The following is a 12,933-nucleotide window of genomic DNA, read 5'->3' as shown; positions in this document are numbered from 1 at the left end:
CCAAGTACAGATTCTATATTTCATGATTTCACCTCTTAGGTCCGAGTACACAGTTATTTCGTAGTGCATTTCCTTTAGACAATAAATGGAAATAAAAAAAATCCCACCTGCGCTTTCTCCACAATATTTTTACAGTGTGTTGTACTACTTTTGGGACAAATTATATCAAAATTATAGAAAACTATATCAGCTCTAACTCAAAATATGGACAATTTTATGTGAAGGGGGTCTTGAAATCTTTTGACAGCTTCCGAAATGCTAATTTTTGACCTTTTTCAACTGGACCAAATCACTACTTTACATTATAATTCATGAATCAAATTTTTTTACAGTGTAATTTTATCCCCCTTCTTGCTACTTGAGGCATAAAACATAAATAAATAAATTTGGAAGGGGTATAAAAAAATTGACAAGTAACACACTGTCCACATTAGGGGCTATATTCGTGGACAACGAAAATCAAGGGACGATAACTGTGTACTCGGACCTAATAATATATGTTTCTCTATCACACATGTATATATATTTCTCAACCACACATGTATATATATTTCTCTATTACACATGTATATATATTTCTTGTAGATTTATTTGAATATCAATCACTCATGTATATTTTTCTCTATCACACATATATATATATTTCTCAATCACACATGTATATATATTTCTCAATCACACATATATTTCTTTTAGGAGCATTTGATGAGGAAGAAATTATTCATGTTGAAGGAGATGTTGATCCTGCTAGAGATTTAGACATAATACATAGTGAGCTAAGGTTCAAAGATTTGGAGTATTTACATAAACAGCTTGATCCATTAGAGAAATCAGTTGCCAGAGGTGCTGATAAACATAGGAAAGCTGAACATGTCAGTATTTTGTTGATTGACAATTTAAATCAAATCTATTTGAAAGTAATCTTTTTTTTTTAAATATAATAAAACAGGAATTCACTGAAGGTAATAATATCTAGGTAAAAAGACAATTTATCTCAGTAAACCTAATTGTTGATCTGAAGTTCTCTAACATTTATGCTTGCATGCTTTAAACCACTTTTGACCTCTGAATGTGATAAAGTAAATGTTGTTTTTTGTAACCAAAGACCCACTTTGATCAATGTTGGTTTGGTTTTCTTTTCATCTACAGACTTTGATATTTTGTGTTTTTTTTAAATCTAGGATTGTTTAGTAAAGGTTCGAGAAATACTGCAGGCAGGAAAATGGGTTAGAAATGGAATATGGGATAATAGAGAGGTAAGACCACTTTTGGAGACACTTAATTTTGTAACTCTCCATTAGATAGGCCATTTGAGCTTATGTGTCTGATCTGTCCGTTCTGTAACATGAAACTTTCGCTGTTATAACAGTTTTGAACTAAAACACAAAAATTGTAAACTCTATTGCAAACTGTCCGGGCCTTTTGTCTATACATTATGTTCATCTGTATTGTTAAAGGCATGACATAGAATTGCTCACATGGAAACTAGTGTACATTTAACTAATTTGCAATCATATCTCATCTCCAAATGCCTGAAAGGATCAAGGAGCTTGCCTAGCCTCAAAGGACCAAATGAGCTTGTATGGCCTGAAAGGACCAAGGGAGCTTGCCTAGTCTCAAAGGACCAAATGAGCTTGCCTGGCCTCAAAGGGCCAAGGGAGCTTGCATAACCTCAAAGGTTCAAATGAGCTTGCCTAACCTCAAAGGACAAAGTGAGCTTGCCTAGCCTCAAAGGACCAAATGAGCTTGACTGGCTTCAAAGGGCCAAGGGAGCTTGCCTAGCCTCAAAGGACCAAATGAGCTTGCCTATCTTCATAAGACAAAGTGAGCTTGCCTGGCCTTAAAGGACCAACTGAGCTTACCTGGCCTCAAAGCACCAAGTGAGCTTGCCTGGTTTCAAAAGTCCTAGTGAGCTAGTCTGGTTTCAAAAGACCAAGGGAACTTACCTGGCTTCAAATGTCCTTGTGAGCTTGTCTGGCCTCAAAGGTCCTAGTGAGCTTACCTGGCTCCAAAGGTCCTAGTGAGCTTGCCTGGCTTCAAAGGACGAAGTGAACTTGCCTGGGTCCAAAGGTCCTAGTGAGCTTGCCTGCCAATAAAGGTCGAAGTGAACTTGTCTGGCTTCAAAGGTCCTAGTGAGCTTTTCCTTCACCTGTCAAAATTTGTTGTTTTTCAGTGTTTTGCAACCATCATTACCACCAATGCTAAAAATGAAACATGGGAGGAAATGCACTGATCTGGGGATTCTTATTTTGAAAGTCATTAAAGGTATAGCATAGTTGCCTGTCAGTATAGGGAATAGATTAAACAGGCTATTAAAGATCTCTCAGCACCATAACATTCACTTCAACTACCACTGATGAGACCTGACATGGATGGTTTGTTTTAGAAATATCTTTCTTTTATTGAGATGAAGATTTACAGTACTATGAACCATTACTTTCTCTCTTGGTTATAGTAAATTGTAGGTTTACATTAAATAATTAATACTTGTGGTGGTTTTTTTTGCAGATTGATGTTTTAAATCAACATTTATTTTTAACAGCCAAGCCTGTTATATATTTAGTGAATATGTCTGAGAAAGATTACATCAGAAAGAAGAATAAATGGTTAGTACTTTAGTTGCTCAATTTAAAGTGTTGAAGTTATTCTGGTTAAATCTATAAAACTTAGAGGACTTGCTTTCTGAACCAGCAGTTAGAAAAGCCTTATATTAATACATGAGGACTTTTATGAAAGTTAACATGAATATAAAAGATTTGAAAGTTGTAATGGAAATTTTATTTCACATTGTATTACTTTAGTAATCACATTAGATTTGTAAACCACTTTATTCAATAGCTTAACAAAATAATTAGCTATTGACAGATTGTATGGAAACAAGATGACGTTCAATAAACCTGGTAAACTGCATCTGGTCAGTTGCACTATTCTTGCCAGATTTTAATAAAACTTGTATCATAGGTTATATCAACAATGTCTAAAACTTTCAAAAATAAGTTCTGATCAAATGTTTTAGAATAGTTATCCCCCTTGAAAATACTTCTTACAATGAAAATCACATTGCACATTCAATCATTCCTAAGTATTTCTTAAATATTAAAAAAAAAAAGAAGAAATAACTGCTTTTATTAGTAATTGCCTTTGTACCTTGGATACCATAAATAAAAACAAGAACTATCTTTAAAAAAGATATCCGACGTATTTAAATCTGAGTATATGTTTAAAACTATCATTTCGATAACCTTCAGAAGCACAAAGATACCATTTAAATAACGTTTTCTCTGTTTGTGTTCAGTATTCTCGGTCCTCGTATCTTTCTGTTTACATTCACCAAAACCCCGCGGAAATCTCACATGCGTAGGTGCATTCTAAAAGTCAAGTACGTTCGTACAACAAAGTTTACATTCAAAATTATATGCTTGTCCCGAATAAACAGCTGACACGGATGCAAAGAGCTATTGGAGAAGCAATTATTTTAATAAAAATATAAATCTTTGTAGAGTCTTTGTAATATCAAATATTTATAGTTTTTCACTTGCTTTCCATCACGATATAATTAGCGAGACGTTTTTTCAAACACAATCAAATCACCCACCATGACAGCATTTTGTCTAATCACAGAAAGGATTTTCGAGCATGCATATTCTGTTGCCATAGTTAAGCGTCTTTAAGTTCAAAGGGCACAAACCGAAACTATAACCGACTACGTCGGAAAAAAGTGTGTTACAGTTTACTGTTATCTAATTTAATTAGGATATTTAATTATACATTTACTTTTTACGGTAGAAAGGTTTCTAGGATTTTTAGTAAAAGAGTTTGTCAAAATTTCTTTTATTTCCAGGTTAGTTAAGATAAAGGAATGGATTGATGCTAACGATCCTGGAGCTATAGTCATTTTGATGAGCTGTGCTATAGAGTTAAAATTATTTGACATGGAACCAGATGAAAAAGAAGCTTATTTCAAGGAGAAAAATACAACAAGGTAACAAATGATATGAAGTTTTACTCACTTGAAAAAGTATTCAATTTTAATTATTCAGAAAGTCGTATTAAACAATCTATTATTCAAAGGAAATCAAAAACAGTTTTGAACATGATAACTTAAAAACTCTTTGGAGAAGGACTTAACAAACCTCAACAGGGTCAAGTCCATTTTCTACTGCTTCACTAATTCTTTTTTTAAAGTCCTTGAATTATCTCAAGGTATTTAAAATCAATAGTTTAAAGAATGATACATTTGGTTTAAAAGTAAGACTTGATAACTTTTGCAAAATTTTGATTATTTATAAAATGCAGACTGAATGTATTTTTCCTTTTGCTGCAAGTATTGTTTAGGTCCCTTGAATTGTCTCAAAAGCAATAAAAACAGTTTATGGATTACACCTTATTAAGAATGTAATGAAATGCTAGGTATACATCCATGGGACAGCAATATTTACTTTTTAGGAAATGTTGAGTACTAAAGATATTACTTGAATAACCGTCATATGTTTTGAAAGTTTTTGGAAAACTAAGGCCTTGATACACCTTTGGCCAAACACAGAACCCCATCCCTCCAGAAAAACAAATTTTTATCTGATTTAAATTTTCATAGTTTGCAAATAGACCTAAATAAACTCATCATAGATACCAGGACTAAATTAAGTATATACGCCAGACGCGCGTTTCGTCTACAAAAGACTCATCAGTGACGCTCGAATCCCAAAAAGTAAAAAATGCCAAATAAAGTACGAAGTTGAAGAGCATTGAAACTACACCTTCAATCTGAGAAACATTACAAAAAATAGTCTGAGGTTGAGAGAAAATGCATATATTTTGAAATACATAGCATAAAGTTGACCTCTTAAGTTGTGCAGAGCCATTGGAGCATAGTAAGAGTTAAAGTTTGTGAATAAATTACACCGATGATTTTTATACGACCGCAAAAATTTTAATTTTTCGTCGTATATTGCTCACGTTGGCGTCGTCGTCGTCTTGCGTCGTCGTCGTCCGAATACTTTTAGTTTTCGCACTCTAACGTTAGTAAAAGTGAATAGAAATCTATGAAATTTTAACACAAGGTTTATATCCACAAAAGGAAGGTTGGGATTGATTTTGGGAGTTTTGGTCCCAAAATTTTAGGAATTAGGGGCCAAAAAGGGCCCAAATAAGCATTTTCTTGGTTTTCGCACTATAACTTTAGTTTAAGTAAATAGAAATCTATGAAATTTTGACACAAGGTTTATGACCACAAAAGGAAGGTTGGGATTGATTTTGGGAGTTTTAGTTTAAACAGTTTAGGAATTAGGGGCCAAAAAAGGGCCCAAATAAGCATTATTCTTGGTTTTCGCACAATAACTTTAGTATAAGTAAATAGAAATCAATGAAATTTAAACACAAGGTTTATGACCACAAAAGGAAGGTTGGGATTGATTTTGGGAGTTGAGGTCTGAACAGTTTAGGAATTAGGGGCCAATAAGGGGCCCAAGTAAGCATTCGGCCTAGCCAAGATCAGATGTGCATTTCATATTGGGTCTATGTTATAGGCTTGTAAAGACAAGAAGATAAACTTTTCATAAGTAATACATCTTTGAACTGAAGAAGATAATGTAGGGCTTCACAATGAATATCAAATATTATGTATAGGTGTTACCGTTTTGAAAAAAAACACTAAAATACACGCTGAAAATGGGCAAAATTTCACGTTATGTTGTTTCATTTAAAATTTCGCTGTTTTTATCATTTGATAGTTAATAAGTGAACTTAATTTGAACTACATTATTGGTTCACTGTTATAGACAATTTATTCATCTTTCTTTTACTGGTTGTTGCAACAAAAAATCTTCAGTGGTTACAAAGTTATGATAAAAAGTTGAATACTATGCGCTTGTTATGCAATTTTGTACTTTTGATTTTAGCTTGCTCAGTGTAGTGATAAAAGAGAAAAATAAATCAAATTTATACTATTATGTGTTTTGTTTTCTCTTCTAGTATATACATTATAAAAAAATACCTCATTTATCAAAATTGCAGTACCCTAGCTGGAGATATATGCCATCAAAGTTGAATATACAAATAAGGTGAAAAAATGTCTTGTCCGTAGACATGCATTCCCTAGTAAACTGGAAGCATAATTACATTAATGTTACATTGCTAAGTGCCTGTTCTTTTGTAGATATGAAAACACTACTAACATTTTTTTCTACCATCTATTAATAGAGGAAAAAATTCAAAAATATGTCAGAATGTCTTGTCCGTAGACACATGTCTTGTCCGTAGACATGTCTTTTTATCAATATTGCTTGGCTTCATGGGTCTTAATAAGTCCTATGTGTTGTTTAAACTTAGAAATATCTTTTTTAATAAATAAATGGTAATTTAAGTGTTCTCAATTTTTGTAAAATTACTTTACAGGAGTGGATTTTAAAAAGTGTCAGATTATCAGCCATAAAAAGCAAACCTTATTTTACTCCAATATTAATTATTCCAGTTGCTGCATACCTTAAAAGATTAACTAAATCAAATGAAGAAAAAGTATTTCTCTCTCTCTAACTTTCTCTTTTGCATTTCAGTATTAACAGCAGAAGAGGAAGTGTCTACGGACAAGACACTTGTACATAACAAGTATTAAATTCAATTATATGTCTGCTATGGAACTTAAATCTTATTTATAGGTGATGAAAGTTATCTATTCAAATTAAAACTCAGTATTTTCAACATAAATATAGTCACAATTAATTCAAACAGATTTTTTTTTTAACTGAAATTGTCTTGTCCGTAGACATCACCACAATATATTTGTATCCAATTTCCTTGAGTTCAGCATAATTTGATAGGTAAAATGTATGTTATTTTTTCAAGAGAACACATTCGACTATGTCAAAATTGAGTTTTAATAATAGTTTGATTGTTTTAAACAGTCAGATATATGGATTTCAGTTAAAAGAATGTGTCTTCATTTTGGCTTAATCAATAAATTATTGAGATATGTAAAGAATTGTGGGTACATTTTTATATTTTCCAAAATTTAAAAAACACAACTTAAAATTTAATTAGTAACTTTTAATCTTAACTTTAACAATCATCTTTGAAAGCATTTTATTGAATATCAATAAAATGTCTTGTCCGTAGACATTATCAAAATGTATTTGTTTCCATTTTCCTCGAAGTTAAGCATCATTTGATAGATAAACCTGATAAAATGTATGTTTTTTTTCTTCAAGAGAACACTTTCAGCAATATCAAAATTAGGTTTTAATAGTTCATTTCATTAAATATGAATACAATGTCTTGTCCGTAGACAAAACATATAAATTGTATTGCTAAGTTTGTTTTTGTTTATTGTACGAATATGCATCAAGTTATTTTAATGTTCTATACACCAAAAGAAAGGTTTTTTTTTGAAGTTTTGTTATCTATAGATAAGTTTAGATACAGTTTTATCAGATAAGATTAATGATCAAAGAAAGCTACTGTTGTTTGAAATAACTGTGAGTTAAACATGTTCTTGTCAATTTTTTTTCAATTAAAATGTTTGATATTCAATAATTCAAAACATATTTTGTTGTCTTTGTCATTGACCAAAAATCTGACACTGGTGACAATGTCTTGAAGGCAACCATTAAAGAAAATTATACAGTTTTTGGAAAGATTAGAACTTGTTCTAAATCTTTACTTAGCCACTGGCCTCCATAACAACAGGACAGGTTAGCTACTGTTACTTAATGTATTCATACTGAAATATAGTTCCCTATGTTCTCATGTATGTGCACATAAAACACATATAAACTGAAAAAAAACTGGGTATATTATTGGAGCAGTTCATTCAAGAATGTATGTCATTAAGGTGTGTTGATGTGCAGGCTTTTTTTAAAAAAAACATATTGATTAGGCCACCCTTAAAAAATTGTTTGTTTGGCATTGCCGACCCACACTATCAGCAGGTGGGTAGGTAGGTAGGGATTTTTTTTTTTTTTTTTTTACATTTAAAAGCTTTATACATGTAAATCATGAAGTATCTAGATCAATGTTGTATAAAGCATTGCAGCATTGTTGTGTGTACATGCTGGTGGTTTATTTGAAAGGGGTCAACAGTCAATGTCACATTCTACATCATATGGATAATTTCATGTAAGACAGTAAGTTTTATTGGCAGAGTTAACCAAAGTACACAGAAAAAAACACAGAACTGAGGCAGGAAACTGACAAATTAACCATATAAAATGTATGACGTGAAAATTGAAGTTTTATTGTGGGACTGCCCATTGAACAGAGGCCTGATGTACATCTTGAAGTTGTGGTCACAGTTTGGTAAAATTACTATAAGTTAAATGGCTCAACCACTACGGCTCCTTGTACAAATGGACAAAGATTTAAAACTTTGATTGTTTGCTTTGGTTTTATAAACATCACTTTCTACACCATATGAATAATTTCATGGCAGTCAGTTTTAGTGGTGTACTAAACCGTAGTACTTGAAGGAAAACGCCAACCTGCGGGAGGAAACTGACTAACCTTATCACATATGACATGAAAATCAAACCTTAATTTTGCAACTGCCCAACTAGGGCTCAAACCAATACCTAGAGGCTAGTAATCATACATGCAAGATGTGACGAACTACCATACAAACACGCCTACTGCCCCTGATAAGTTTTGAGGATAAAGGACCTGTACCAAATTAGGATAGCAAAATATTAAAAATTTGGAAGGTTGACACAAATAGACATGGTGATAATACAAGTGCAAGGTTTTTCAGGGCTAAGTTTAAAACGTATGATAAATTCAAAATGGAAATATGCTGCAGGACAGACAATTTTTGCAGATAAATAAATTATGGGTTGTAATGCCTGTTTGATTAACAGAAATCTGGACATGCATTACATGAATACAGATAAATTAATGAGCCCTTAGAATTGTGGAAAAGGAGGGGATTTTATTCATCACTAGTACACTAGATACATTTATAAATATGTTTCTGTCAGTATCTTTTGTTTTAAGAATTATCTTATTCATGTTAAGAAGAAAGGCAAGAAAAGGGGGAAGTACTTCAATTGACAGAAGATGCTAGTCTTTAAAATATGTATGTTTTGTACCAGGCTAGCATCTACTGGTACAAAACTACTATAAACCTGTAAATCTGGGACCATTTTGGTCTTTAAGCTTTGGTGCTTACAGCCATAATTATCTTGAATGCATCATTGTGGTTCTGACTATAGTAGATACTTTGTTCTCTGGTTCAAGGGAAAATTTGTCAATAATAAATTTCAAATATTTAATAAGTTCAACAAATGTAAGAGCCACGCATGTTTGTTCTGTGATGTCCCGGAGAAAAACTTCTATCTCATGAAGCGACAAAGTTAAGCAGAAATCATCTGTTTCTGCTTTACAAAAGATAGAATTTAAGTCCTCTTCAAGGTCTCTCAGAACGTTTCTTTCAAAGAATAGCTGAAAATTTGATTTTTTATAAAATCCATCTCCATTAACCAATGCATTGCAGCATAGGGAGATGCTTTCCCCTGCCGGCCTCTCTGACATTACTTTTGGCAGACTTTTTCTATTCCATGTCATTTAAATGTTTGCTCCCAGTACGGTGTAAGGCAAGCGCTTTTAAGATCGTGATTTGAAATAAGTAAAGTCAGGAACAAACTCGGCGGATACGATCAAATTCCGGCACAATTTCGATTTTTTTTAAATAAAAAAAAAATAATTTCTGAAACGCAAATAAAATTATTTGGGCGGCAAGTTTTTCAGTGGGTCGGGCGGCAATGCCAAACAAATGAAATTTTATTTTAGGCCTTAGGTAACTGGGTATTGATTCAACTAGAAGTATGATTGACAACTGTCATTATCACTAAACAATCAGAGACAAGGTGGACCTTTAATTACAATGCCCCACCTCCTAAACTGCCAATCAAATTGACCACATTACCTATCAACCTCAGTCTTACATAATTATACAGACCACTAAATATACATATAATTCTTAATACACAAGTATTTGACCTCATAATTGAATCCACAAATGTGTATATTAGATGTTTGATATTTATAAGGATGATAGATTTATTTATTGCCAATTACTTTTGATCTACATTACATATAGTCACCGTCACGCGGACAGATTCTGTAAATTATATCTGAAAGACAAATTATTAATGGATTAACAAGAAGGAACTGGCTTGAAACAGTTTAAAAATTTTAAAACTTTTAATTATAACAAACCATTGTTTATTAGTTTATTTCCCATCAATCAGTATGTCTATTTTAGTCATTTGAATTTTTATGCCCCATTTAGGGGCATTATGTTTTCTGGTCTGTGCGTCCGTTCGTCCGTCTGTTCGTTCGTCCGTTCGTCCGTTCGTCCGTCTGTCCCGCTTCAGGTTAAAGTTTTTGGTCGAGGTAGTTTTTGATGAAGTTGAAGTCCAATCAACTTGAAACTTAGTACACATGTTCCTTATGATATGATCTTTCTAATTTAAATGCCAAATTAGAGTTTTGACCCCAATTTTACGGTTCACTGATAGAAAATGATAGTGCAAATTTCAGGTTAAAGTTTTTGGCTTCAGGTTAAAGTTTTTGGTCAAGGTAGTTTTTGATGAAGTTGAAGTCCAATCAACTTGAAACTTAGTATACATGTGCCCTATGATATGATCTTTCTAATTTAAATGCCAAATTAGAGTTTTGACCCCAATTTTACGGTTCACTGAACATAGAAAATGATAGTGCAAATTTCAGGTTAAAGTTTTTGGTCAAGGTAGTTTTTGATGAAGTTGAAGTCCAATCAACTTGAAACTTAGTATACATGTGCCCTATGATATGATCTTTCTAATTTAAATGCCAAATTAGAGTTTTGACCCCAATTTTACGGTTCACTGAACATAGAAAATGATAGTGCAAATTTCAGGTTAAAGTTTTTGGTCAAGGTAGTTTTTGATGAAGTTGAAGTCCAATCAACTTGAAACTTAGTATACATGTGCCCTATGATATGATCTTTCTAATTTAAATGCCAAATTAGAGTTTTGACCCCCAATTTTACGGTTCACTGAACATAGAAAATGATAGTGCAAATTTCAGGTTAAAGTTTTTGGTCAAGGTAGTTTTTGATGAAGTTGAAGTCCAATCAACTTGAAACTTAGTATACATGTGCCCTATGATATGATCTTTCTAATTTAAATGCCAAATTAGAGTTTTGACCCCAATTTTACGGTTCACTGAACATAGAAAATGATAGTGCAAATTTCAGGTTAAAGTTTTTGGTCAAGGTAGTTTTTGATGAAGTTGAAGTCCAATCAACTTGAAACTTAGTATACATGTGCCCTATGATATGATCTTTCTAATTTAAATGCCAAATTAGAGTTTTGACCCCAATTTTACGGTTCACTGAACATAGAAAATGATAGTGCAAATTTCAGGTTAAAGTTTTTGGTCAAGGTAGTTTTTGATAAAGTAGAAGTCCAATCAACTTGAAACTTAGTATACATGTTTCCTTTGATAAGATCATTCTAATTTTAATGCCAAATTAGAGAATTTATTCCAATTTCACAGTCCTTTAAACATAGAAAATGATAGTGTGAGTGGGGCATCCGTGTACTGTGGACACATTCTTGTTATTACAAGTGAATATATATTTTTACAATCGAGAAAGAATCCACATTTCAATAAGATAAGTTTTTCAATTGGTTAACGTTGAAAAAGTACATTTTCAATGCCCCCTGTTGAAAAATACTTTAAAAAATGATCAAAAGGCACTCTAAAACTTTTAATCTTCAATGCCATATAACCTCTGTTTCAACTTACAAAATGCCCCAAAACAACATTTTTCAATTTTTTTTTGTTGACACTTGAAAGTTTTAAGATGTTGGTCCAGATTTATGTCTTACAAGGATAGTTGGTAACATTTACTAGAAGAATTTTTGCATTTTTTTGTTTTTTTGAAACATGTTCAGAACCGGCAACATAATTTCGATAAGATATAAACTGCAGTTTAAATAAAATTGTGCAAATTAAGAGACCCATATTATTTAATTTGAGCTTGTTTTATCCTCATACTGGAAAAGCAAGTTTCCTTCTAAAGACCTGCTGTAAATGCAATTTTCAGTAAAAGTGCTTTATAAATGTTCATTTTTCCCCACCATACCTTAATATGAAATAATTCAAACTACTCTTCTAATCTTTCCATGAGTGATTTCCATCACTTTGATTAAACACCATTTATTTAATAAAAAAATTAAATATTTCTTCCAAAACTGGATCTAATTATATAAATGCTTCCAGTGTTAGCCTAAAGATGGCAATTTTTCATAATTTAAACCATTTTTGAACCAAAATATCAAAAGAGTTTTTCCCTGAGGTGATACTCATTTTTGACTTCATGTGAAACACAAAATGCACATCTGATTGTGGCTGGGCCGATTATTCTTGGTTTTTGCACCATAACTTTAGTATAAATAAATAGAAATCTTTGAAATTTAAACACAAGGTTTATGACCATAAAAGGAAGGCTGGGTTTGATTTTGGGAGTTTTGGTCCCAAAATTTTAGGAATTAGGGGCCAAAAAGGGCCCAAATAAGCATTTTCTTGGTTTTCGCACTATAACTTTAGTTTAAATAAATAGAAATCTATGAAATTTTGACACAAGATTTATGACCACAAAAGGAAGGTTGGGATTGATTTTGGGAGTTTTAGTTCAAACAGTTTAGGAATTAGGGGCCAAAAAAGGGCCCAAATAAGCATTATTCTTGGTTTTCACACAATAACTTTAGTATAAGTAAATAGAAATCAATGAAATTTAAACACAAGGTTTATGACCACAAAAGAAAGGTTGGGATTGATTTTGGGAGTTGATGTCTGAACAGTTTAGGAATTAGGGGCCAAAAAGGGGCCCAAGTAAGCATTATTCTTGGTTTTTGCACCATAACTTTAGTATAAGTAAATAGAAATCTTTGAAATTTA

The 12,933-nt window shown here is 32.2% G+C and overlaps 1 protein-coding gene across 1 annotated transcript in view; it reads left to right on the top strand.

Moving 5' to 3' along the window:
• LOC143059802 (obg-like ATPase 1) overlaps positions 1–12,933 on the top strand; it is a 69,302-nt gene that overhangs the window by 49,542 nt on the left and 6,827 nt on the right. Inside the window, exons 6-9 of the mRNA XM_076233365.1 lie at positions 697–872; positions 1,182–1,256; positions 2,509–2,606; positions 3,842–3,982. Coding sequence (XP_076089480.1) covers positions 697–872; positions 1,182–1,256; positions 2,509–2,606; positions 3,842–3,982 — 490 coding nt within the window. The remainder of the gene's footprint in view (positions 1–696; positions 873–1,181; positions 1,257–2,508; positions 2,607–3,841; positions 3,983–12,933) is intronic.

Source organism: Mytilus galloprovincialis, chromosome 14 (genome assembly GCF_965363235.1).
Source record: "Mytilus galloprovincialis chromosome 14, xbMytGall1.hap1.1, whole genome shotgun sequence".
Classification (NCBI taxonomy): domain Eukaryota; kingdom Metazoa; phylum Mollusca; class Bivalvia; order Mytilida; family Mytilidae; genus Mytilus; species Mytilus galloprovincialis.
This window is presented reverse-complemented; position numbering and strand designations above follow the sequence as displayed.